A 22,900-nucleotide genomic window follows, 5' to 3' on the forward strand; every position below is an offset into this window, starting at 1 on the left:
GGAAGTGGTGGATTCTCCGTCCCTGGAGGTGTTTAAGGGGAGACTGGATGTGGCATCAGTGCCATGGGCTGGGAACCACGGCGGGGTTGGATCAATGGTTGGACTTGATGATCTCGGAGGTCCTTTCCAACCCAGCTGATTCTATGATTCTGTGATTCTATGATTCTATGATCCCTCACTGTGGGCAGAGTTCAGGATAGCTCAGTGGTGGACACCAATGCTCCCGGCTCTCATGGAAGCAGACAGCCCCAATTCTCATGGCAGGAAACATCCTTCTGCTCAGGAATCTTGGGCAGGTGCCATGTGGGAGAAGCCCCTGCTTCTTGGCTGCCTCTGGGCTTGTCCCAGCTTTCCCCATGGCAGCATCGTGTCTGGGGCTGTGTGGAGACCTCAAATGCTGCCAGGGTTGGCAGCCTCTGGGCAGGAGGTTAGAAAGCTGGGGTCAGAGCCTTGGACCCACTGCCACCCCCAGTATCCTCCCACATTTTTGTCCCAGCATCCTGAGCACCCAGCCAGGGCTGGGCTCTCTGCCCAGTGGCCAGAGCTCTCTTGAACCGCAGGTTCTTGACCCAGGCTACACTGGGGAGTGTCAGTCACCGGGAGTATGCTGGATACTGGGGGATGAGGGGCTCTTTGTCTTGCCCCCAGGGCTGGTCTCCTGATGCCAGGTGAGCACATAGCAGCAGCCTCAGCAGGGACCTGTGTTCCCCCCGTCTGCTGCTTGTTACCACCTGCCTGTACTTGCTACAATGTCATCCATCTCCCCACTGTACACCACTTGAGACCAGGATAGCACTCAAGTAAAACTAGGCAATTTCCAGCACGTTGCCAGCCCCTGGGGAGCCTGGGCAGGGAGAGATGGCATCCAGCTATGGAAGAAATACACTTTTATTAGGAAAGCACTCTGCAGAGGTGCCAGGCTCTCTCGTACCAAACTAATCCCTCCAACTCTGCTGGATGGGATGCGGGAGCCCGAAGGGTGTCCAGCTCCGTCCATAAATAGCACTTCCTCCTGGACAGGAGCAGCCCCAGGGCAGAGGAAGGGTGGCATCAGTCGAAACCAGCTCGACCCCACGCCGGCACAGCGCATCTGCGGCAGGACCGGCAATGGAGAGCTGTGCCTGGAGCCCAGGGCACTGGAGCAGGGGGTCTGCTGCCAAGGATGGTTGTGGGCCATGCCTAGCACTGCCCTGGGCACTGAACAGCAGCTCAGTGAGAGGAGCTCTCCGGTGCTCTGCAAGCCCAACAGACCAGAGTGGGATGCAGGAAGCGAGCGGCTCCATTACTGCAGAATATACCATGGGCACGTCTAGTACAACAAGCGCTGCTTATGCGATCAATAATACTGCTACAAAATAGAGGGGGGATATGCCACGCACGGACTCCCCTGGGGTGGCGGCCGGGCCGGCTCCCTGTGGTCCTGCCTTGCGTGGGGAGGGAGGGCGAGCTGCCAGACCCAGGCAGGGAGCAGGAGCAGGGCATGGATGGAGGGACCAGGTCGCAGGGCAGGGGTGACTAAAGGAAAAAGGAGGATGAGTGGTGGAGGGGATAAATGGAGGCTCAAGGCTCTTCCAGTGCCCCCTGCCCAGTCCAGGCTCCCCCATCCACTGGTTGTGCTGGCAATGTCCTTCTTTCCGGTGTGCGGCCAGGCAGTGTGGGACTGGTGCCTGGCTCCTGGTCACTGTACTGCCTGGGCGGGCACAGAAGCTGCCCTGGATGGCTCCAGGCTGGCTTCTCGGCTCTTCTTCCTTGGAGGCTTCTTAATGGGGGTTTTCTTGGCTGCCTGCTCGCTGGGAAGAACCTGATCCTGGCTACTGACAGCACTTGGCTTCTCCACCCACTTGGGCTCCCCGGCTGCTGGCTCGGCCACCCCAGGGATCAGTTTTTGCAGGTGGGGAGAGGTGGGCAGCAAGGGTTTGCTGGTCTTCTGGCCGCTGGCGGCTGCTGAACGCTTGGCTTTCTGTGGAGGCGTGGGCTTCTCCCGCTGGGTGCCCACCCCATTCACCCGGGTGCCTCCGTCTCCCTTGTTGAGGCTCTGAGTCTTTTCCTTCAGCTGGGCAGCCAGCTCGGAGGCCAGCTGGGGATGCAGTGGCTCAGAGCGGGGTTTGCTGGTGCTGGGGCTGCAAGGAGCATCCTTGGAGTCCCCGACCCGTCGCTCCGGCTGGAAGGTGCCCATCTTTCGGAAGGCATTCTGCACTGCCCCATTGATGCTCTCCATTGGCTCTGAGCTGGCTTTGCTCCTCTGCTTGGGCTTGGAGGGTGACTGGGGCTCCCCGGTGAGGTTGGCTTTGCCCTCAGGGACACCAGGCTCCTTCGGTTGCTTCTGCGCTTTCTCTTTGCCCCGCATGCTGCCCTTCTCCTCCACTCTGCCCTGCACACTGGCTGATGTCTCGCTCGGGCTCCTCTTCCTCTTGGCCAAGCCCTGTCCTTGCTCGGGGCTGCTGGAGTGGGCAGCTGCTCTGTCTGGGGATTGGCTGGGTGCTGGCAGTGAGTTGGACTGGCCAGAGTTGTACCTGCTGTGGATCCAGGAGACTTTGGGCTTAGTGGCTGGGTCTGGGGGACGGGGCTTGGTCCTTTCTGGGGATGGTGGCTTCCCGGGGCTGCGGGGCTCTGCAGTGGCATCTTCCTCCTCCCTGGACTGCTTGGAGAGGCGGGCGACCCGAGCGTAGAGAGCGGCGCCGGCCGAGCCAGAGCCGCAGGAGGAGCGCTCGCTGTCTGAAGACTTGAGCAGGGGTGTCTCACTGCTGTCACCCGGGAAGGCTCTGACAGAGCCGGTCTCCTTTAAGAATGTGTATTCGCCTGCTTCCTCCCCGCCGGTGGGGGCCACCAGCTTGTCCCCGGGGCTGGCAGGTGTCCCTCTGTCCCTGCTGTCACCCACGCTCTCTGTGGGAAGAGAGCACGGGGATGTCAGGTGGGATGTGCCTGACGAGGGAAAGGACCGAGATGCTCCTGCTGGACAGTGGGCTCCCCCTGGACTACCCTTGTTCCCACCTCCCAGTCAGGGACCTCCTGGCTCTTAACCCTGGAACAGCAAATGCCAGAGGAGGGAGCTTTGAAACTGCATGGGAGGCAAGACTAACACCTGCATCCCTTCCTGGGGCACAAGAAACCATGGTGACACGATCCCCACTGTGCAAGGGTGACACCTCTTCTTCGAACAGGTCCCTGGTAATGTCCCCAAAGTCTCCTGGGGATGTATCCCCTGCTCACCTTCATGGGGGACACAGTACACTGGCCCCTCGTCCGTGGTGTCGAAGGAGGAGAAGGAGCCGCGGGATGACCAGGATGGGGAAGGCTGGTCCACCACAGAGGGTGGCTCGATGAAGCTGCAGTTCAGGGTGTTTTCCAGGTCATGGTGGGCCACTGCAAGGGTAAGGAACTGCTGTCAGTGCCCATTCTGCCAAATCCCCCAGTACCCCCCTCCCAGCCAGGAGGGTGGGATGCTGCACACCCTTGCCCACCTTCCCGGTGGTACTGGGGACAGGGACAGAATCCAAGGCACAGGCACAGCTCTCACTGCACCTCCCCACCAGGTCCTCCAGCCAAGTGCCCACAGAAGCCATCAACCTGCAGTGGTGGTGACCAGCATCCCCCATGCCTAGGCCATGGGCAGCAGAGACTGTTCAAGCCTCACACCTCCATCTATCCCCCTCTCCATGGATGGTCTCCACTGTCCAGACTGAGGATGTACATGGCAGAGGGATGAGCCACCCAAAACCCTGAGTCCCACAGGACACAGTGAGTGGCCTGGTGGTCACCCATGAGCTGTGCAACCTGGCAAAGCCACCTCGCAAAGACAGTCCTAGCACTGTGGCTGTCCCCTTCTCAGGGGAAGAAATTAGTTGCCAGCTTTAATTCCACTAATTCCTACTTCAGCATAACTGACTGCATTTTCCTTTTCCATCTGCTTCTACACAAGGATGCAGAAGGATAATAAAAGGATGCCTGCAGCAGGAGATGCACATCACTGTTTTTTCCTGAATTCTGCAACTTTTTGATCCCTTTGCCAGCTTCTCCCATTCTGAAGCTGAGTAGGAGCAATCCCCCCCTGCCGAGGGGCCACCTGCAGAGAAGCCGAGTGGAAGAGACAAACCACCAGAAAAAACCCTTGTTGTTTAAAAAATGAAATAAGGAAGCTCAGCAGTTAGTTGTCTGGGCTGGAGGGATGGGGTTTTTTCAGCTTCATAATTTTTGAGGCTTTTTGCTGGATAAGTTCATGTTCCAACACACCCTGCAGGGCTTCCCCAGAAGCTCACAGCTTCAGCATTGCCCTTGGGTACCCACAGGACTGTGGCAGCAACCAGCCGGGAGGAAGGACCCTCCCAGAGAGCCAGGCAGCATCAGATGCACTTGTCCCAATCCCTATAACGCTGGCTTTTGTCCCTTGGGACAGTGACCTGGCCTCCAAGGCCAGGCAGGGCCTTACTTTGGAGCAAGGGCTGCAAAAGTGTGGTCCTAGAGGTTGGTTGGGCACTGGAACAGACTCTCCAGGGCACTGGTCACAACCCTGAGGCTGCCAGAGCTAAAGAAGCTTTTGGACAATACTCTCAGCATATGGTGGGATTGCTGGGGTTGTCCTGTGCAGGGCCAGGAGCTGTACTCAATAATCCTTGCCAACCGAGAACATTCCATGATTCTATGAAAACCCTGTGCACAGACAGGATCCCAGCTGTATATGGATATTTCCAGGTATTTGTAAGCTCTGCCTGCACATTCCAACTGCATCCCAATCCCAATTGTACCCCAGTCATGCTGCAATTTCCTGCTCGGACTGTTTGATTCTTGCACTATATCCTTGTTTTACAATAAAATTTAGTGTTATTGGGATGCCCACTGGAACGCTTATCCATTATTAGGGAATCTGGCTTCAGACATGCAGGGCTGTTAATATGATGGCAGTGCTGCACGTTTGTCCCTGCATAGTTTGGCTTCTTGGATTAAGGTAAAAAAAACCCAAGCAGAGATATTTAAAGAGCAAACGACCCAGAGAAGGGGAAGCAGCAGTTCCAAAATGTCTTTCCTTATAATAAAAACCAAAAAGAGAAAATTAAAAGCAGCCGGCTGGAAGAAGATGAAGGGAGATGCTTCCTGAGAGGAGGCGTGACAAGTGACTGGGACTTACAGCCACGAGGCATCTCTGGGACTCCAGTGAGACCCAGGATACAGCCAAAGGATGAAATGAGGATATGCAGCTCACCCAGAGATTTTGGGAAGTCTGGGGTCCCCAGGGATTTACTTCCCCTGGGCAAAATATCATGGGCTGGTGGGGCAGGGAGAAATGTGGATGCCTCCTGCATATTCTCTCCTGCCACTGCTCCCTGAAATCTTCTGGAGCCACAGCACCAGGGTGCCAACCCAAACTTTGCTTGCACGGTGGCCAACTGGTTTCTAGACCAGGATGGAGCAGCGAGGAGCTGCAGAAGGACCATGAGAGGGGGATTCCAGAGCCCTCCTGGCCACCCTCTCTCAGTCAGCCCAAGCTCCTCATGATCGGCATCACCCTCAGGGCTGGTTGATCTTTGCTGCTTGGAGAGGAGATGAGGTGGTGGGCTGCAGAGCTTGGGTTAGCCCCAGCATCTGGGGCTGGGGCTAACCAGACCCACGCTGGTACCACTGACACTCCAATGAGCAAATCCCACACACAGGGATGCCCAAACCCTGGCACCACGGCTGCTTGCATCAGCCCAGGATGTGGCCCTGCAGGCTGCCAGCTCAGGTGTAATCCCTAGGGAGATGTTGTGGATCCAAAGCTGGTGCCAAGGTTGGGAGCAGCTTTTGAGGGAGAAACCTGGGGTGCCAGGCACCTGATGAGCATCAGTGGGGCTTCAAGACCTGCTGTCTCACCTGGGATGGTTCTACCACGTGTAGACTTGTGCTCACTGGTGTTTGAGCCCAGATGGGAAAACCCACCTGGTTCCAGTAAACATATGGCCCAGAATGTGAACAGATCCAGAGTGACCATCGACTGGGCATCAGCCAGCACCAGTTTCACTGCAACATAGCCATGGGGTCCTGAGCACCTCCAGCACTGACCTGGCACTTGCAATGGGGCACTTCAGCATACCCTGGACCCTCCTGTTGGGGCAGGACCAGTGTGGGGAACAAGTGGCCTCTGTCACCAGATACTGCCTGCTGCGGCTTCCAGGTGGGGCCACATGCTGATGTGGCAGCATGGTTACCAGGCATCAGGAATGCAGCTGCCACAGGCAACTCAACAGGTCCTCGTCACCCAGGGAGTCCCCAGACCCAACAGGGTCTGGAGGCATTACAAGACCATGCACCAGTGGGACTGGGAGCTGCTGGAACCCACAAGGGCTCTGCTGTGATGGATAACACAAGGCAAGCCCTGACCAAAGCCTTTCCCTCCAGTGAAATAACAACCCTCAGCCCCATAACAGACTCCAGGAACAGCCCCAGCCCTGCCAGGACCTGAGACCATCCCAAGCATCCTTAGTCTTTCCCGAGGCCGCTGCTACCCTCTGTACACAGACTGGCTGGACAGGTGCCAGCTGCCCATGGGCCGGTACGGGGAAGGCACAGGCAGCCCCCTGTGAGCCCCCCCTGCCCTTGCTGCACACAGGCACCTTCTGTCCTCCCTGAGCCCTTCCCGGCCCCTTCCACAAACACAGCCTCTATGATCCTCTGTTATCCTTGCAGCAGGAATGTTTCTTGGGCCCCAACACACCCTGCTCCAGGCAGAGCTTTGCTGTGCCCCACGTGGTGAGGGCTCAGCTTTGATGCTGAAGCTCAAGCACGTTGTGCAGGGATGGGGGTCACCTCTGTGTCCCATCGGGGATGGGGAATTTGGCCTCATGCTGAGCCACTATGCACTAGGATGTGACTGCTTGGGGCATTCCACCAGCATGGCATGCCCACAAAAGTTCTGGGCTCAGGAAAGGAGGCTGGGGCTGAACCCCATCCAGCACAAGGTGGGGAGTGCTGCCTTCACCCCAAGTTTATTCAACGGGTTGCAGCATATCCCCAGCTCCTCATGCTGCAGAGGTGCAAGGAGGGTGACAGCGGACAGCATCCCCCAGCTGTCTGGATGCAGGGAGTCCCCAACAGCCCTGACAGCGCCAGGTCAGGGGCTTTGCCAGGTGTGAGCAGTCCCCTGCAAGCCCACTCTGTGCCTGGGCAGTGTGGGGAGCTCAACCCAAGTCTCTGCACCTCCACCCACAACTCTGCTGCACACAGCAGCAGGGGGGGCATCCCCCTTCGGTGCTCTGGCTCCAGACAAAGCTGGGGCAGGGTTAGCTCAGGACCAGAAGGGTAAAAGAGGCATTTTGCTGAGTGACAGGGACCATTCCTCTCCACAGAAACCTCAGGAGAGTAAACCCAAAATCTGAAACTTCTAAGCAGAGCTCCAGCACCAGGTACCACCCTTGCCTCACAAAGCAAAATTATGTGCTTGGAGATCCAGAGGCTGCAGTCAGAAAGGGTTGAGCCCCTGTTAGCCAGGAGGCTTGCACCAACCATGGTAACTCTCCTGAGGACACACGTCCCTGTCACCACTATGCCATGCTCACCACCCTGGTTTGGAGCTCAAAAGGAGCCACGCACGCTGCCCTGACAGGAATAAAGCCCCTGGAGCCTGACTGGCTCTCTGCACCCTCCCCAGCTCCAGCATCTTACCCACGACCTTGGGTAGCTTCTGGCGGCGCAGAGGGATGCGGGGGAGCTTCATCCCGATCCGACTGAACCGCCCGCACAAGCGTCTCGGCGGCTTCTTGGCTGCTGCTGGGTCCTGGCTGGAGCTGCAAGAGAAGGTAATAGCACTGTCAGAGAGACACCATTCCCCTCCCTGCGGTGGGGACAGACTTCATGGGTGACAGGGACAGCCTTCACAGGTAACAGAGAGAGGCAGGAGCTCAGGGATGCTGCAAACGCAAAGAGGGTTTTGGAACAATAATAGGGTGGATCAAAGCAGGGGCATGCCCAGGGCGCAGGGAGTTGGGGATCCACCCAGGCTGCTGCCAGCCCTGGGCACCAGCTTGCACTGCACCAGGAAGCAGAGTAGTGCCAGGGGATGGTGGCAAGACCAGAACCAGCCATGGCCATTGGCAGTGCAGCCCCAAAATACCCACAACACCCGGTCAAGACTCTGAATCTTTAAAAAAAATTAAAATCATCCCAATCCAAAGCCAAACACGTGGCTTCTCTTTATTTGCTCTCTGGTTTGGAAGCCTCCCGGGGTTGAGTTTTCAAGCAATTTTCTGCAGCCGCAGAAGTGAGTGGCTTCGCATGTGGATGGAAGGGAACGTGTGCCATGCCCACTGCTGCTGTGATCCCTCGGGACGCTCTGGCAAGGGACTGCACTGGGACAGCACCACAGGTCACCCAGAGGTTTGGGGACACTGTGGTCTGGACATTCTGGGAGAGATGAAACTGGAGCCATTCCCCTTCTCCCGGTGCTATACCTCAGCCCACAGGGCTGCCTTTGTGCTTTATCTGCAGGATAATTTCCTGCAGCCCCCAGGCTCTCCAAGTCAGCTGGGCTGGGCTGGGATTGAGCTGGCAGGGCTGCAAGGGGAGGCTTTTGGAAAATTCCTGTGCAGTGGCTGGTGGCACGAGGGGGTTTTCTTTGCAGCCAGAGGAGCTCCAACTGTCCTCTCGTCCCTTGCTGAGCAGCAGAAGCATTTCTCCTTGCTGTGGGTCTGTCCCTATGCCTGTCCTCATGGCGGGATGTTACCTGGTGATGCCAAAATGCTGCCAACATCCTGACCTTGCTTCAGAAAACTCACTCTCCCAGCCCTGATCATCCTCATGCAGAACAGTCAGCATCCTCCCTGTTCCCTAGGTCTCATTCCATGGCCCAGGGGTTTGTTCTGGGGGTCTTGACCACGTCTTAATGCCCTTGTTGTATTTCAGGATTCCCTTTGCAGATCAGTTCCAACCCCCTGGAGACTGGAGGAGACTTGGTGGGTCTCCATAAAGTGTTGGCCCACAAGAGGGAAACAAAGTCAAGGAGAGCAGGAAGGGGCTCGCCAGGCAGGGCTCATCCCGAGCCCCTCTATCAGCCCCAATGATGCAGCAGGACCTGCTCAGACCCCAGGGACCAGCACGGTGCCACATGGGCAGCACTACTCTGTCTCAGTTTCCCCACAGCACCACTGTCCCAGCATGGTCCCTGCATCCCCCTGTCAATCCCAGACCCCACTGGTCCCCCACATTCCCAGCCTGGTGAGATCCCTCCCAGTACTCACCTGCAGGCTTCGTCCTTCTTGCGGCAGACACAGCAGCAGCAGAGCAGAGAGAGCAGGAGGATGAGCAGCAGCGCCAGGAGGGCCCCTGCCCCGATCACCCCCATCCTCTGGTTGGCCTCTGCAAGGCAGACCCGTGGCTCAGCCTGGTGCCAGCCCTGTGGCAGTGGCAGCCCTCGCTTGTGCCCTCCAGCACTCACCCATGTGACAGGCGCCTGTCAGTGGGTCGCAGGCGCCGTCGTGGCAGCTGCAGGCTTCAGCACAGTTGGCTCCATAGCGTCCAGCAGGGCAAGTCAGGTTACAGCTGGAGGGAAGGGGCTGGATGAGAGTGGTGCATCAGGCACAGTAATGTGGGGCTGCTTGGCTGCTACCTTCTCCCAAGCCCTCCATACTTCAAGGAGCACTTCTCTAGCTTGCTCTGACAACTCAACCACACCCTGAGGGACCCTGTAACCTACAGGGATCAGTAGCCCATTGCCCACCCAGCAGTTTCGCCCATTACTCTGGGGATTTGGCCCAGCTGGATCTCTGACAGTGTCACTGCTCCCCTTCACCCATTTATCATTCCCCTTCACCCATTTATCATTCCCCTTCACCATTCCCCTTCACCATTACCATTAGACATGGTAATTAGGAAAGGTCATTAACCCAGCAGTCACATCGAAAGACACCCTGGTGTCAGGCACAGGGATTCCAGCTCAGCTCAGCAGTAATGTGGCTGCGCACCCCAAGGCCCATCCCTGCCAAGCTGCACAGAGCTGCAGTGGCCACGAGCTGGGAAGATCCCCTGATTGATTTTTTTTTTTTTTTTTGGTCTTCAAGAAGGAAAAAAACCAGAGGAGCCCCAAGGCATCCACTCCATCAGAGTAGCCCCCCCCCATTCAGCTCTGCCTGGTGTCAAATCTCCACCACTGGTAAAGTGGCCTCCATGGTGGAGTCACCAAGGTGATGGGGACATGCATGAATGGGCACCAATCCATGAGCATCAAGGACTTGAGCATGGAAAGCATGCACCAGGCACATGCAAAAGCACCTGGGCCTCTTGGGAGCGGGACCAATCCAACCCGTCTCCCCAGCTGTGGGCCAGGCACTGCAGAGCCTGACTCAGATAGATTTGGAGATGCCAGCAGCACTGCTGGACACCAAATCCTCCACCAGCTGTGTCCTGGCTGCAGCAGCCGCAGCTGTAAGGAGCCAGTGGGCCCCAGCCCAAACCTGCTCCTCCAGAGACGCAGCTGCCCCCTGTCCCTAGCACGGTGCCTGTAGGCGGCTCAGCCCATTTCACACTCCAACGACTTGGAAAGCGCCGCCTAGGCCAGGCTTTGTGCCCATCATGTGCCCACAGTGTGCCTGCCGTGTGCCTGCTGTGTGCCTGCTGTGTGCCCACCGTGTGCCTGCCATGTGCCCGCCAGGATGGGTGCTGAGCCCCCATGTCCATTCCAATGGCTGTGCCGGGAAGCAAATGCAACAGAACAGGAGCAGGGATATTCCCTCAGCAACACAAAACCTTTCACCCCACCACTTGGCCCCACATTTCTGCCCCAGGCTGAGGTTTTGGGAGGGCAGAGGGGGGTGATTTTTTTCCAGGAGGGTCCTGACAACTCTGGGAAAGACAGGGAAAAGATAAAGCACTTTGTGCACACTTTAGCAGCTGTTCCTTTAGTATCCTCCCGACACAGAGCTGAGAGGATACCCCTTCATGGCAAGGACATTGCTTCTGCCTTCCTTCCAGAAATCCCATTTTTAGTAAAATTATACGCTGCTGACAAAAACACTGGTTTGCACATAGTGACAGGGATCTGCCTGAGCGCTGGGAATGTCCCTGAGCCCGCCTGGCGTGCACCGCGTGACACAGCTCAGCTCGTGGTTATGGCACCAGGACGTTGCTGGGGCTGGGCTGCATCCTGAGCATCCTCCATCCCCACAGTCCCAGTGCTGTGCTGGGCTCAGAACAGTTTAATCTCAGGTCTTTTCCAACCTAGTTGATTCCATGATTCTGTAATCCATGCTCTGTCCTCTGGCACTGTGCCAAAAGCATCACTGCACCCCCCTGCTGAGCACTGGGATCCTCTCAGCTCTGCCTTCACTACCAAAGTTGGCCATGATGCCCAGGCTGGGCATCCTGAGCTGGTGCCTGTGCCAGTGGCTCTTTCAGCACTGTGAGTGGTTGGTGAAGCCCCACAAAAATAAACCCCAAAACGCAAATGCTCCCTGTTTCTATGCCCTGAATGAAATGCCAGCATGGGCAGGATGCCAGCTCCAAATCCCTGTCCTTGCCATCACCCTTGCAGTTAATTGCTGGGAAATCCTGAGCACCACCCGGCAGGACCTGGAGGAACTGTCTGCATGTCCCAGATGGGTGGGAAACTCTTTCCTCTTGTTTTCAAACAACATTTCAGTCCCATGCTGTGAAAACCCACCCAGGGATGTGAGCAGGCCCTTGCACCCCTTTCCTGGGCAGGGAGAAGGAGAAAGCCTGGGTAAAACCCTGGCCAGAGGCAGAGCTTGCAGCAGGACCCCCCGCGGACGCCATGCCTGTGAGGCTGTTCGTTATTCTGGGATGTGGTTTCTTCTCTCTTTTTGGATAGAAATTCCACCCTGGACTTAAAAAAAACCAACAAACCACCATTTTGTCAATTTTTTTTTGCCAAATAGGCATTTTCTAAAGCACAATCCCTCTCGCAGCATGACCTTGCTGCTAACAGTTCTGTGAGCATGTCCTTCCCTCTGCTCCCCACATCATCCGAATTATCACCTGCGAGCGCTTCTACAGTAGGAAACCCCTCAGCTGAGAACCACGTAGGACCCAATGGGGCAGGAGGTGCCTGAGCATCACCCCCAAAAGTGTGCTTACTGTGCCTCACTTACTAGGTGCCGTGGGAACCAGGGTGGCAGAGGCACCGCCCGGTCTCGAAGTGGCACTGGCCATTGACGCAGTCACTGCAGACGAAGGCACAGTTGTCCCCGTATGTCCCGTTCCAGCACTTGGTTTCACACCTGTGGAAGGATGAGGGCAAATGACTGGAGCATCCATAGCACATGGGGACCTCTGGCATCCCCCTACATGCAGGGAGATCAGGCTGTCACTGTGGTGGCTTGGGGTTTCTGAAGCCAGGAAAGGGGCACAGGGATGGACTGAGCTCTCTGACACAGCCATGGGACTGGGGGGAGCCTGCAAGACCCGTGCCCTATGCCCAGGTAATGCCTTGCACTTGCAGTGAGGCTTAGCTCTCAAGCTGGGATGCTTTCCTGCAGACTCTTGTACCCAGGATTGGTTCCAGGGCTGCAGAACCCCACAGCAACCCTGTTCCCTGCGCAGGGAGAATCGGGGAAGCCAAGCATCACTCTGCCAAGATCTGGCTGCACTTACCGGTCTCCGATCCAGCCCGGGTTGCAGTGGGAGCATTTGCCATTGATGTGGTTGCAGGTGTGGCCGTCCTTGCAGGGGGGACAGAGCTTCTCACAGCCCTCTCCGTAGAAGCCAGGTGAGCAGGGCTGGTCACACTTGGTGCCATTCCAGCCCGCCTCACAGGTCAGGCAGCGCCCGTCTGCCACGGTGCACGGCTGCAGGCTCTTGCACTGCCCACACCTGCAATGGCCAAGGGGGAAACCATCACTCAGTGCAGCCCCAAAATCTCCTGCTGCTGCATCCCACCAGTGCCGGATCAGACCCAGCAGAGTCTGCTCACTCACCGTCTCCGGCAGCCTTGGCCGTAGAAGCCGGCTGGGCACGGCTCGCGGCAGTACTTGCCCCGGTAGCCTGGCTCGCAGGTGCAGGTCCCATCCACCTGGTTGCACTTGCCCTTGTAGCATTGGCAGTAGCGGTCACAGCGGGGCCCAAAGGTCCGCTCCCGGCACTGGCAGCGCCCCGTGAACTGCTCACAGGGCGAGTTGTTGCAGGAGCACTGGTTGTTGCAGCCGCGGCCCCACCAGCCGGGCTGGCACAGACAGTTGCCTGTCTGCTGGTCACACTGAGAGTTGTGGCTGCAATAGCAGGAGCTGGAGCACTGCGGGCCCCACCAGTTGGGCTCACAGGTGCATTTGCCTGTCTTCTGGTCGCACTTGCCATGCTTGCAGAGGCAGATGTTTTCGCACTTGGGACCCCAGCGGTTGAGGTTGCAGGTGCACTGACCTGTCACGTCCTCGCACTGCCCGTTGGGGTGGCAGCTGCACATCTCTTTGCAGTCGGGACCCCAGAACTGCCGCGGACACTCTGCAGGTAGATCCATCAGCCCCAGACTACCCAGGGGGACAACCCCACCACTGGAGGGACCCACAGTCCCAACAGGACCTTTTGACCACCATCCTCCCTCTCTTCCCTGCAACACACTGGATTTCAGAGGAGACCCCGGCAAAAGGACAATGCCCAGGGGACAGGCAAGGGCAGAGCAAAAGCATTCAAAGCCCGATCCCCGATGCTCTGCTCTGGAATGTCACCCCAGGATAAGCTGGGGCCACCCCAGTGAACCCTGCTGAGGACAGGAGGGCTCCTGCCAGTACTCACTGGTGTCGCAGTTGGCGCCGAAGTAACCGTGGCGGCAACGGCACTCGCTGGGCCTGACGCACACCTCATTCTCCTTGCAGGTAAAGTTCCCCTCGCACACGGCTGGATGCACAAACAGACGGCAGGCATAAGTGTGAGTGCCTGCTCCCCTGAGCACTGCCTGCTCATCCCTGCTTCCCCAAGCCCTCCCAAAGCCCCCCAGAGCAGGGGAAGGGCTGTGCAGTAGCCCTCTGAGTACTGCTGAGTTGTGGCACTATCACCATCCTAGCAACCACAGTGGCTGGATGGGATCCCTGCCAGGAAAATGCCACCAGCTTCCTGTCACCCAGCTCAGCTCCAACTCTGCCACCCAGATCAACTCCATCCTGGCCACCAGCCTCCTGCTACCCAGCCAAGCCTCGTCCATGCCAGCAGCTGCACCCAGCGGGGCACTGTCCCTTGCTCAGCTCCGCCTTGACAGAGGGGAGATGGGGGCATGAGATAGAGGGGTTGTGGCCAGCCATGAGCATGGTCCCCTTCCTTGCACTCCTTATGGACCACAGCAGTGCCACTCTCACCCCACCACTGCCTCTCCTGCACGGCCACCAGCCCCCAAAGGCCACCCGCCCCTCTCCTGCTGAGGGGAACTTGTGCTGAGGCCGATGACTGGAGCCAGGCAGGCACATTATGTTGGACAGGTAGCATGGACAGGTAGCATTGCAGTGCAGGCAGGTGCTTGCAGATCCCACACGACCCTGGACAAGTTTCCTTAGGCATCGGGAGAGACAACCACCCACCCCAACCACCTTACCTGGGAGTTGTTAGACCTACGGTGATGGATACTATAGAAACCCCTAAAATAGACAGATTACACAGATTAGGAGCAGTGAGTCTAACAGTTAGAGCAGATTGTGGGGCAGGAGATGGGGACAGCTCACTGTGGGACCGTCCTCCCCACACTGTCTTGGCAGATCCTGTCCTTCTCCCTTCCAAAGGGGATGCATCCCATTCCCAAAGCATGCAGTGAGCGGTTACAGGGCTCATGCACAGTGGGTTAGTTGGTTACATGGGCTTTGCTACCAGCTGTGAACTGCCACCTGTGGCTCTCCCGGGCTGTGGTGAGCCCCATGGCCAGCCAAGACTGCAGGGAACCCTAAACAGCCACCTTCACTGTGGTGGCAGTGCAGGGGATGATGCTCCCAGGGTTTCATGTGGAGCATCCATGCTGGGCTCACTGTGGCCCCAGTAAAAAGCTGTGACACCGTGTATGGCCCCAACCCAGGCTAGGTGGTCCCTGCCTGCCCCAGCAGCCTCTCCCCATTGGGGCCACGATATATATGTGCCTGGTCTGGGCAGCTTCTTCTCCACCAGAGGCTCTGGCTCAGCTCCCCATGCTGCTGCAGCACCCATGGGGAATCTCAGTCCCATCCCTGCAGCTGCACCTTTACCCCAGGGGACACCTCATTGTCCCTTGGGTCCCTGTGCAGCAGCCCCAAATCCTCAGACCCAGAGCTGGCTGTCAAGGAGAGAAACCCCCACAGCTCTGTGACCCCCAGGTCTGGAGCTGAGCACCCTTTCCATACAGATGATGCTGGAGCACTGCAGAGAGGCAGGACCCCAGCTGCAGTCCTCAGGACAGGGGGTCCCAGCCACAGGACACATCAGAGTGGCCCCTGACAGTGGTGGTGAGGCCAGGAGGGCTCAGCAAATGATGGGCAGTGTCCAACAAAGCAAAATGGCAATGTTTACCTATTAAACACTCGTTTCCTTGTTGCCTCCATCCTAGGCAGCACACAAGCACGGAGGAGCTGCAGGGGAGAAAAAAAGTATCACAAATAGTTACAACCCTCAGAAAGTCCTGGTCCTTCCCAAGAACCCACCAGGAGCACTGAAGCCATGATGGTGAGAGGTCCTGCCAGGGGTTGCTGCATTCCCATGGGGCAGAGAGAGCTCTTGGCTCTTCCTCCAGCACTCAGGGAGTTATGGGTCTGCTGGGGGCCTCCCATGAGTGCTGCTTGAGATGTCCCACCAACCACTGAGGTGACTAGAGGAGCAAGGATGAGACCACTTCCTCCCATTAATGAGTGATGAAACAGCAAAAGTCATGTTTGCAACCTCTACAGTAAAAAAAATAAATAATCCAAAGAACCCTCCCCAAAGCTGGGAAAAAAAGGGAAGACTCTAAATGTCCCAGGGGAAAACATGATCTGAACCCCAGGCTTGCTGCTTGGTGGCCTAGGGTTGGCACCCCAAAGGCAGGCTGGAACCACCTGGCCAGAATAGCTGGAGCACAGTCAGCTCCCAGGAGATGTGCCCATGTATGAGCAGGGGGATGCCAACTACAGGCAACTGGAATGTGTCCCTGATCCCCTGGGTGTCCTGCAGTGCCACCTCCTCTAGGGAGCACCAGGCACAGGGTTATCAGGCAAGATATGTTTGGCACAAGGATGGGGGCTCAGACCCCCTCAGGGGCTCAGCCAGGGATGCTCAGCTCCCTGCCTGGATGGGACACGCAGGGACGCCTCACCCGCACTTGATCAATGCCTCCTCCAAGCAAATGTTCGGGGGCTCATGATGCTGCAAGTGAATGTGGGATGTACATTCCCTGTGCCACGACCTCACATAAATCCCTGTTTGGGGACCCTTGCTCATCCCCAGAGCCACCCACTTGTCCTCAGGGTGACCCACGCTGCCTGCTCCCACGGGTGATGGGAGTGATGCTGGAGGGTCACAAACAGTCAAAGCAGTTGCTGCAGTCAAAGAAAACTTCACCCGGGCTGGTCCGCAGCACAGCCTGGAATGCATTTGGCTTTTTTTTTTCCTTTTCCTCTTTATACGTAACAAATGCAGAAGAGGAGGAGACAGCAAGGAAGTATTTGCTCGAAACCCAGCGCAGTCACAGGACCACGTCTGGCTGCCAGACCGCCTCGTCCTGGGGCCGAGGAGGGAGCTGCCAGCAGCCCCTTGGCCAAACTGGGGTGCTGGGGATGCAGCTCCCACCCCTGGCCCCTCAGAGGGCAGCACCCATGCGGCCGAGCCAGAAGCATCGTGTCCCCCTTTTCGTGGACGGTGAAAAGTTGGAAAGGAGGCAGAAAAGAACCACAAAAATGATTCGAGGCCTGGAAAAAATGCCTTGCAGCCAGAGCTCAAAATAGCTCCATCTATGCAGCCTGTGGAAGCGGTCGCAAGATGCTGCGATGGCAGCGGCACGTACACCCCCCATCATGGGGACCCCGGGGCTTGAGTGAAGGGCTCTGATCCTGCCAAACGTGCAGGGGGATGCACGGGGTTAACGGCAAGGGGGGGTCAACCACCAAATCACCTCCCTGAGGACTGGGTGGGCTGGAGTCAAGGTTCTTCTCTGCAAGAGGCTTCAGGCTGCCCTTCCTGAAAACCTTTGTCAGCTGTGCTGGGATGCTCAGGTGGGGAAGGCTCCACAGTGCCTCTGCCCTCCCATGGCATGGCCAAAGCCCCCACTGTTCCACTTGGAGTTGCTTTCACCACTCCACTCTTTATAAATTCAGTTTGGTGGGGTTTCAGATGAAACCGTTGCAGGTTTGCAAGAGGAAACCCCTCTACTTGGGAAACCTCCTCTCTCCAATGGCTCAGCCTGGCCACCAAAATGGGCATCATGGGGGATGTGCCAAAATGCATCATTCTTGATGAAAGCCCCAAGCTGACAGCGGGGAGCTGGGAGTCACTGTAACGCAGTGGCAGGAGGAAAAACTCTTCTGCCACGAGCTGGAGGAGGCGAGCAGCACCTCTACCACCACCAGCTGGGATCCAGCCCACCACCTCTTATCTTTTGGGCTTATCTTTTTCCTGATAGCTAATCTCTCTTTGCCTGTGCCTGCTAATGGCAACCCACACCCTGCTCAGCCCGTGCCTCGTTTATTAGCAGCTTTGACAGCAATCAACCTCTCCTGTGGCAAGAATGCATCACTGGGAAAACAGTGCTCCCAGTATGGTACCAGGACTGGTCCCTGAGCACAGCCAGCCACAGGGAGGGGCAGTATTGGCTGCAGGTGACCAGTGCCATTAGCATATTGGACTAAAAGATGTTTCATGGCCTCAGCTCCTTAACAGAGCTCCACTTGCCCCATGATCACTGGAAAAGGATAACTAGGAGACGTGTTTAAAAGCTTGCTCCTGACTCACATGGACATGCCACTGAAGACATCCAGTGCAAATACATATCCTATTTCTTTCTCTTTCCTTCAAAGTGCTACAAATGCTGGGAAAAGAGAAAGGAAAAACTGCCTCCAAACTGTGGCTGGGGCTGGGGAGCTCAGCTGATGTGGAGGAAGAGGAGCAGGATGTGGGCAGACACGAAGCTGTCACCTGCAGGGACGAGCGCTCCATGCCAGCCTTGGCCCCAGCCCATGGCCACATCCTGCTCATGCTGAGCATCAGTGGGACCTCAGCAAAGGATCTTGGGGTTTCCACAGAGGCAGAATATTTGTCTTGTGGATAGTATCCTACATCATTCCCTGTAACACCTCCTCTCTACCAACAGCTATGGAGAGGGCTCCTGAGGCAGGAGGGATGGCTCCTCACCCAGACCAACATAGCCCTCCCTGAACAATGAGGAGCAGGCTCACACCCCTGAAAGCAGGAGCAAGACCCTGGGGCTTGGGTGGGAGCTGCTGCCCATGGTCCCACGTGAGACCTCCCTGCTCGGCCCACTGGATGGAGCTGCAGAGGAGCCCTGTGGACACCCAGCATATCCCTGGCACTCAGAGCATCACTGGCACCTTTCCCATCCCCAGAGCTCCTCCATCCCTGCCTCGCTGCTTCTCCCAACCATCACCCCAGTGCTAATCTCCTTCTTTCTTTGTGTTACCCATCACTTGGTGCCACTCAGCTTCCACTGTGTGGGACACAGGACTCTTGGTACCAGCAGGTCCCAGCCAGTGGCACACCCCCAGCTGATGCCAGCTGCAGCTCCCCGACCCCAGCTTTGGAGTGCAGGCAGACAGAGATCCCCAGGGCAGGCAGGAGTAGGACCATGTACATAAACAGAAACCATTTGGACAGAGAAAGAAAATAAAAGTAAGTAAACCCCCAAGATTATCAAATGAGAGCATTAGCAAGAGAGCAGGACAGGGACAAAGCAGTGCCCAGGCTGTCACCAGCCTGCATCCCCACCAGCACCTTTGGAGAGGGTCATGCCAATGGGCAACCAATCATAAGAGAGGTTCAAATTTAGCGACAAGTTGCATTTAGAACACAAAACTCCAAAGAGCCCCAAATATGCCCTTTTCTTCTGCCCTAAATAGCTTCTTGAATTGCTACTTGCAAGCCAGATCTCAGGAAGTCACATAATCCTCCCCTTGAGCCCTCCAAAACCTGTGGTGGCATCTCCACAGGATGCCTGGATGGGCTTTGCAGAGCCTAGAGTCCAAACAGCAGCTTCACCAGGCTCAGGTAGGGGACACTGGGACCCCAGGCCACCTCCAGCCCCTCTGCCCCCAGCCCCAGACACAGGGCAGGACCTGCAGCACCAGGGCATTGGGGCCAACAGGATAGGTTTGGATCGTGACATATGGAGTGTCCTCCATGCCCATTGTACACGGTCATGATGGTGGTGGGTGCCAGGCAGGCGGGTGGAGAGAGAAGAAGGGTTTGCGGAAGGGTGAGGGGTGAAAAGTGATGCAAACATCATCTGAGCTTCCTAGAGACCATCCCTGTCCAGCTATCCCCAGCTCCCAGGCTGTCTTCAGGTCCTGTCCCCACAGGAGGATGGACACCACTCCCTGCCCATCCCATGGATCCTGTCCCACTCAACAGCCAGTGCCTCTTGCACACCCCATGAGTGGCACAGAGAGCGAGTCCAAGCCCTGCAGGGCTGGTGCAGCATCTTCCCAACCTTCATCCAGTGTGGATGGGGGGGGGGGTCCCTGTGCAAGGGGAAGCACCCAGGCACCCCATCCCCAGGATGTGGTGGCAGCTTTGCTGTGCAGGTCACAGGCAGCAGAGGAGGGACAGCTCCCTGCATCCTCTCTTGTTGTGGAACAGCATGGACAAGAGCTGTGGCTGCTCTGGCTTGTGAAATGCCTCCTTAGGAAACTCAGGCTGTAATTTGAGGAGGGGGCACCAGCGCCCTGCGGGCCTGCTGAATGGAGCCATTATGCGGCCCCTCTCACTCGCAGCACATGTTTTCCTTGTGGACTCGTCTGACCTCATGGGCGAGATATAAAGGTGCATTTATGGCCTGGGCCCCCCATCAGGGGCAGGGGATCCAGCTCTCCCAGGAGGAGGCAGTAGTTGTGGGCACTCTCCCCCTTTGCTGTGGCCAGCCTGGCCCAGGAGCCTGGGCAGCACCATGCCTGAGCTCTGTGGAGAAGCTCGGCTGAGGTGATACTCTGCAAAGCACCCTGTGGGACACAGAGAGCACTGGGAGTGAGGACACAGCAGTGCCACCTCCCAGGACTCTGCCCCTGGCCAGGCAGGCAGGATGTGACCCCTGGGACAGCTAGACAGTGTCAGCACCCACTTTCTGAAGCCAAACCCGAGGGTCCTGAAGCTGCCAACTCCACCATCATCAGCAGCCCAGTACAGCTCCACCATGATACCCAGAGCATCCTGCATCCCACCAGTCCAGGCTCAGTAGCATGACCGGCCCCCGGGGGATGCAGGACTGACCCCCCACAGTGCAACCCGATCCCTGAAGGCACCCAGGACCAGCTTCCCACCACAGATTCTGCCCCAGGGATGCAGGATTTCCCCCCACCCCTACCTTTCCCCTTAGTCCATCCCCAGAGACACCAAACACCATCTCCCCACAGCAGAACTGGCCCTGGAGTATACAGAACCGGCTCCAAAGGAATTCAGGACCGGCTCTCCTCAACACGACCGGTCCCGGTGGAGTGCGGGACCGGAGCCAGGGCATTCGAGACCGCCTCTCCGCAGCACCCCGGGGATCAGAATCATCCCCCGCCCCGGCCTCACTCAGGCTGTGCTCCTCACCCCCGCCCCGCCGCCGGCTCCCCCCGCCTCAGCCCCGCACAGGACGGACTTTGTCTTGGAAGGCGCCCAGCGCGGCGGCTGCCCGGGATGGGGGATGGACCGGCGAGCCCGTCCCGTGTCCTGTCCCGCGGCCCCGACCCCGCACCGCGGTGGGGGTCCAGTCCCGTCCCGCCCCGCACACCCCGCACACCTGCCCGCCCCTGCTCCTACCCGCCGGCCCTGCAGACGTTCCTGCCGCGGGGGCTCAGCTCCTGCGCGGCTCCGCGGCTCAGCACCGGCAGCACCAGCAGCACCAGCAGCGGCAGCAGCGGCAGCAGCGCGGCCCCGGCCCGGGGGCGGCGGGGCGGCCGCAGCGCACGGGCCTCCATCACCGGCGGAGCGGCGGGGCCCGGCCGGACTCGGCACAGCCCATACAGGGCCGGTCGCTGTCCCCCTGCCCCGGCTCCGCCGCTCCCGGTCCCCGCCCGCCCCGGTCCCCGCCGGTCCCGGCTGCCGCTCGGCGGGCGGAAGCCGCGGTGCGATCGCTTCGCCGCCGCCTCCCCCGCGCCCCTCTCGGCAGCGGCGGGAGGGGCCCCGCCGCCAGCCAGGAAATTCCGCATTGGTTCCCCTGACGGCGGGCCAGGCTCCGGGGGCCGCCGCCGCCGCCGCCGCCCCGGCCCCGGGCAGCGCCGCCCCGACGGCCCCGGGGAAGCTCCACCGAGTGGGCAGCGCCGCCAAACGGGGGGAGGGTCCCCGAGGGAGAATGGGAGGATGAGAAGTCCTGGCTTCCAGCGCAGCCCGGGGGTCCAGCAGCTCCCGGGAGTCCAGGGAGTCCAGTGTCCCCGGGGTTTGGAGGGGACCAAGATCCGGTAGCACCGGGGATCGGCTTTCACGGTGGTTTGGAAGCTCCAGGTCCCCGGGAGGCCCCGGGAGACCGATGGCCCCGGGGTCTGGCTGTTCTGGGACCCAGCAGCTCCAGGGGTCTGACAGCCCTGGGTGTCCAAGAGCCCCGGGTTTTGATTGTCCCAGAGGTCTGGCAGTCCCAGGTTCCTGGGAGTCCCTGGGGTCTGGCAGCCCCAGGTTCTGGCTATATCTGGGATCTGCAGCCTTAGATGCACAACAGCCCTGGGATCTGTCTGACCTGGAGTTCCAGCAGCTCCAGGGGTCCCACAGACCTGAGTGCCCAAGGGCCCACGGGTCAGTCTGTCTTGGTGGTCCAGCAGCCCTCAGAAGCCTGAAAGCCCCATTATCCATCTGACCCAGGAATCCAGCAACTCCAGGTGCTTGACAGCCCCAGGATCTGGCTGTCCCAGAGGTCTGGTAGCCCCAGGTGTGTGACAGCCCCAGTGTCCAGCTGTCCTGCAGGTCTAGCTGCAGTGATCTGGCATCTCCATGTGTCTGGCAGCCTGGACTAGACCGTTGGGAGCCATGCAGGAACCCATGGTAGCCAAGTGGTGCCAAGGAAGCATGACCCTGCACAGGAACACAAGGGCTTCAGAGCAGCCACTGGTTAACCCACTGTAAGGACACAGCTGGGAACTGGGGGGACACCTGGGCACCTGCAGTGGTCCCACACCTCTGGCCTGGTAGGGCAGCCCGGTCAATAAACCACTTCAGCTTGGCAGTGCAGTAGCACTGAATGGGCTGGCATTTCCTTGGCCACCACCCCGAGCCAGCTGCCTGTTCAGCTCAATGGTCACTGCAAGCGATGCCCCAAGCTTCTCTGAGCTCCTGGGACATCTGATAGTGGTATGGGGAAAGTGTGGATGAGGACACCCTGGCCATCTCCCCCATGGTGGCACAAATGCAGCTGAATAGCTGAATCCGTCTCTTGTGAAGTGCTGACTGCTTGCAAACTAAGAACTGTGGAAGGTGTACGGACAGTGCATCTCCCATGGAGCTGGCTCTGAGGGTCACATACCTCTGGGGCTCTCCTGTGGATGTGGAGCCTCCGTCCCAGCAGGCATGAGTTGGGCAGCACCATTTTGGAGAGGATTAGGGAGTTCTGGGTGGTGTCCTGAGCACCTTCCCAGCCCAGGGATCCCTGCATCGAGCAGAGAGTAAGTGCATTTGGTGGGTTCTCACCACCTTCGGTGTTTGCAGTACTGATGTGCAGGGAAGGCTTCTCTCCTGCTGAGACAGGTGACTCTCAGTGGAAAAGTCTCTAGTGGTCTTACCAGTGGGAATATAACCATTGTGTAGCACTCCCTTTCCCCCTCCTTTTTCCCCTCTGTAGCCCTGGCACGTTCCATGTGTTTGGCAGCAGCAC

The 22,900-nt window shown here is 58.2% G+C and overlaps 1 protein-coding gene across 3 annotated transcripts; it reads right to left on the minus strand.

Moving 5' to 3' along the window:
* Positions 1-870: 870 nt before the first annotated feature.
* On the minus strand, positions 871-21,266 carry SCARF2 (scavenger receptor class F member 2). Of its 3 annotated transcripts, XM_064674515.1 has the most exons (12): positions 20,863-20,936; positions 15,433-15,491; positions 14,495-14,537; positions 13,705-13,806; positions 12,894-13,413; positions 12,571-12,789; positions 12,069-12,197; positions 9,401-9,504; positions 9,204-9,321; positions 7,633-7,754; positions 3,211-3,363; positions 871-2,883 (listed from the first exon to the last, which is right to left on the minus strand). In XM_064674515.1, the coding sequence occupies exons 5-12, from the start codon at positions 13,373-13,375 to the stop codon at positions 1,679-1,681; spliced, it is 2,532 nt and encodes an 843-aa protein (XP_064530585.1). In that variant the 5' UTR covers positions 13,376-13,413; positions 13,705-13,806; positions 14,495-14,537; positions 15,433-15,491; positions 20,863-20,936; the 3' UTR covers positions 871-1,678. The 3 variants fall into 3 exon arrangements, with proteins under 3 accessions (XP_064530585.1, XP_064530584.1, XP_064530586.1); XM_064674514.1 differs by lacking the exon at positions 14,495-14,537 and having other exon boundaries at positions 20,863-21,266; XM_064674516.1 differs by lacking the exons at positions 15,433-15,491; positions 20,863-20,936 and having other exon boundaries at positions 14,495-15,411.
* Positions 21,267-22,900: the final 1,634 nt, after the last annotated feature.

The sequence above is a fragment of the Pseudopipra pipra genome, chromosome 18, assembly GCF_036250125.1.
Source record: "Pseudopipra pipra isolate bDixPip1 chromosome 18, bDixPip1.hap1, whole genome shotgun sequence".
Lineage (NCBI taxonomy): Eukaryota > Metazoa > Chordata > Aves > Passeriformes > Pipridae > Pseudopipra > Pseudopipra pipra.

Excerpts from the sequence above, each read along its gene's own strand:
- SCARF2 (XM_064674514.1), bottom strand. The coding sequence starts at position 21,251 with ATGCGGAATTTCCTGGCTGGCGGCGGGGCCCCTCCCGCCGCTGCCGAG. Across the intron at positions 15,492-20,862 it reads AACGTCTGCAGGGCCGGCGG|CTCCTCCGTGCTTGTGTGCT; the intron begins GTAGGAGCAGGG and ends TCTCCCCTGCAG. Across the intron at positions 9,505-12,068 it reads CCTGGTTCCCACGGCACCTA|CTGTAACCTGACTTGCCCTG; the intron begins GTAAGTGAGGCA and ends CCTTCCCTCCAG.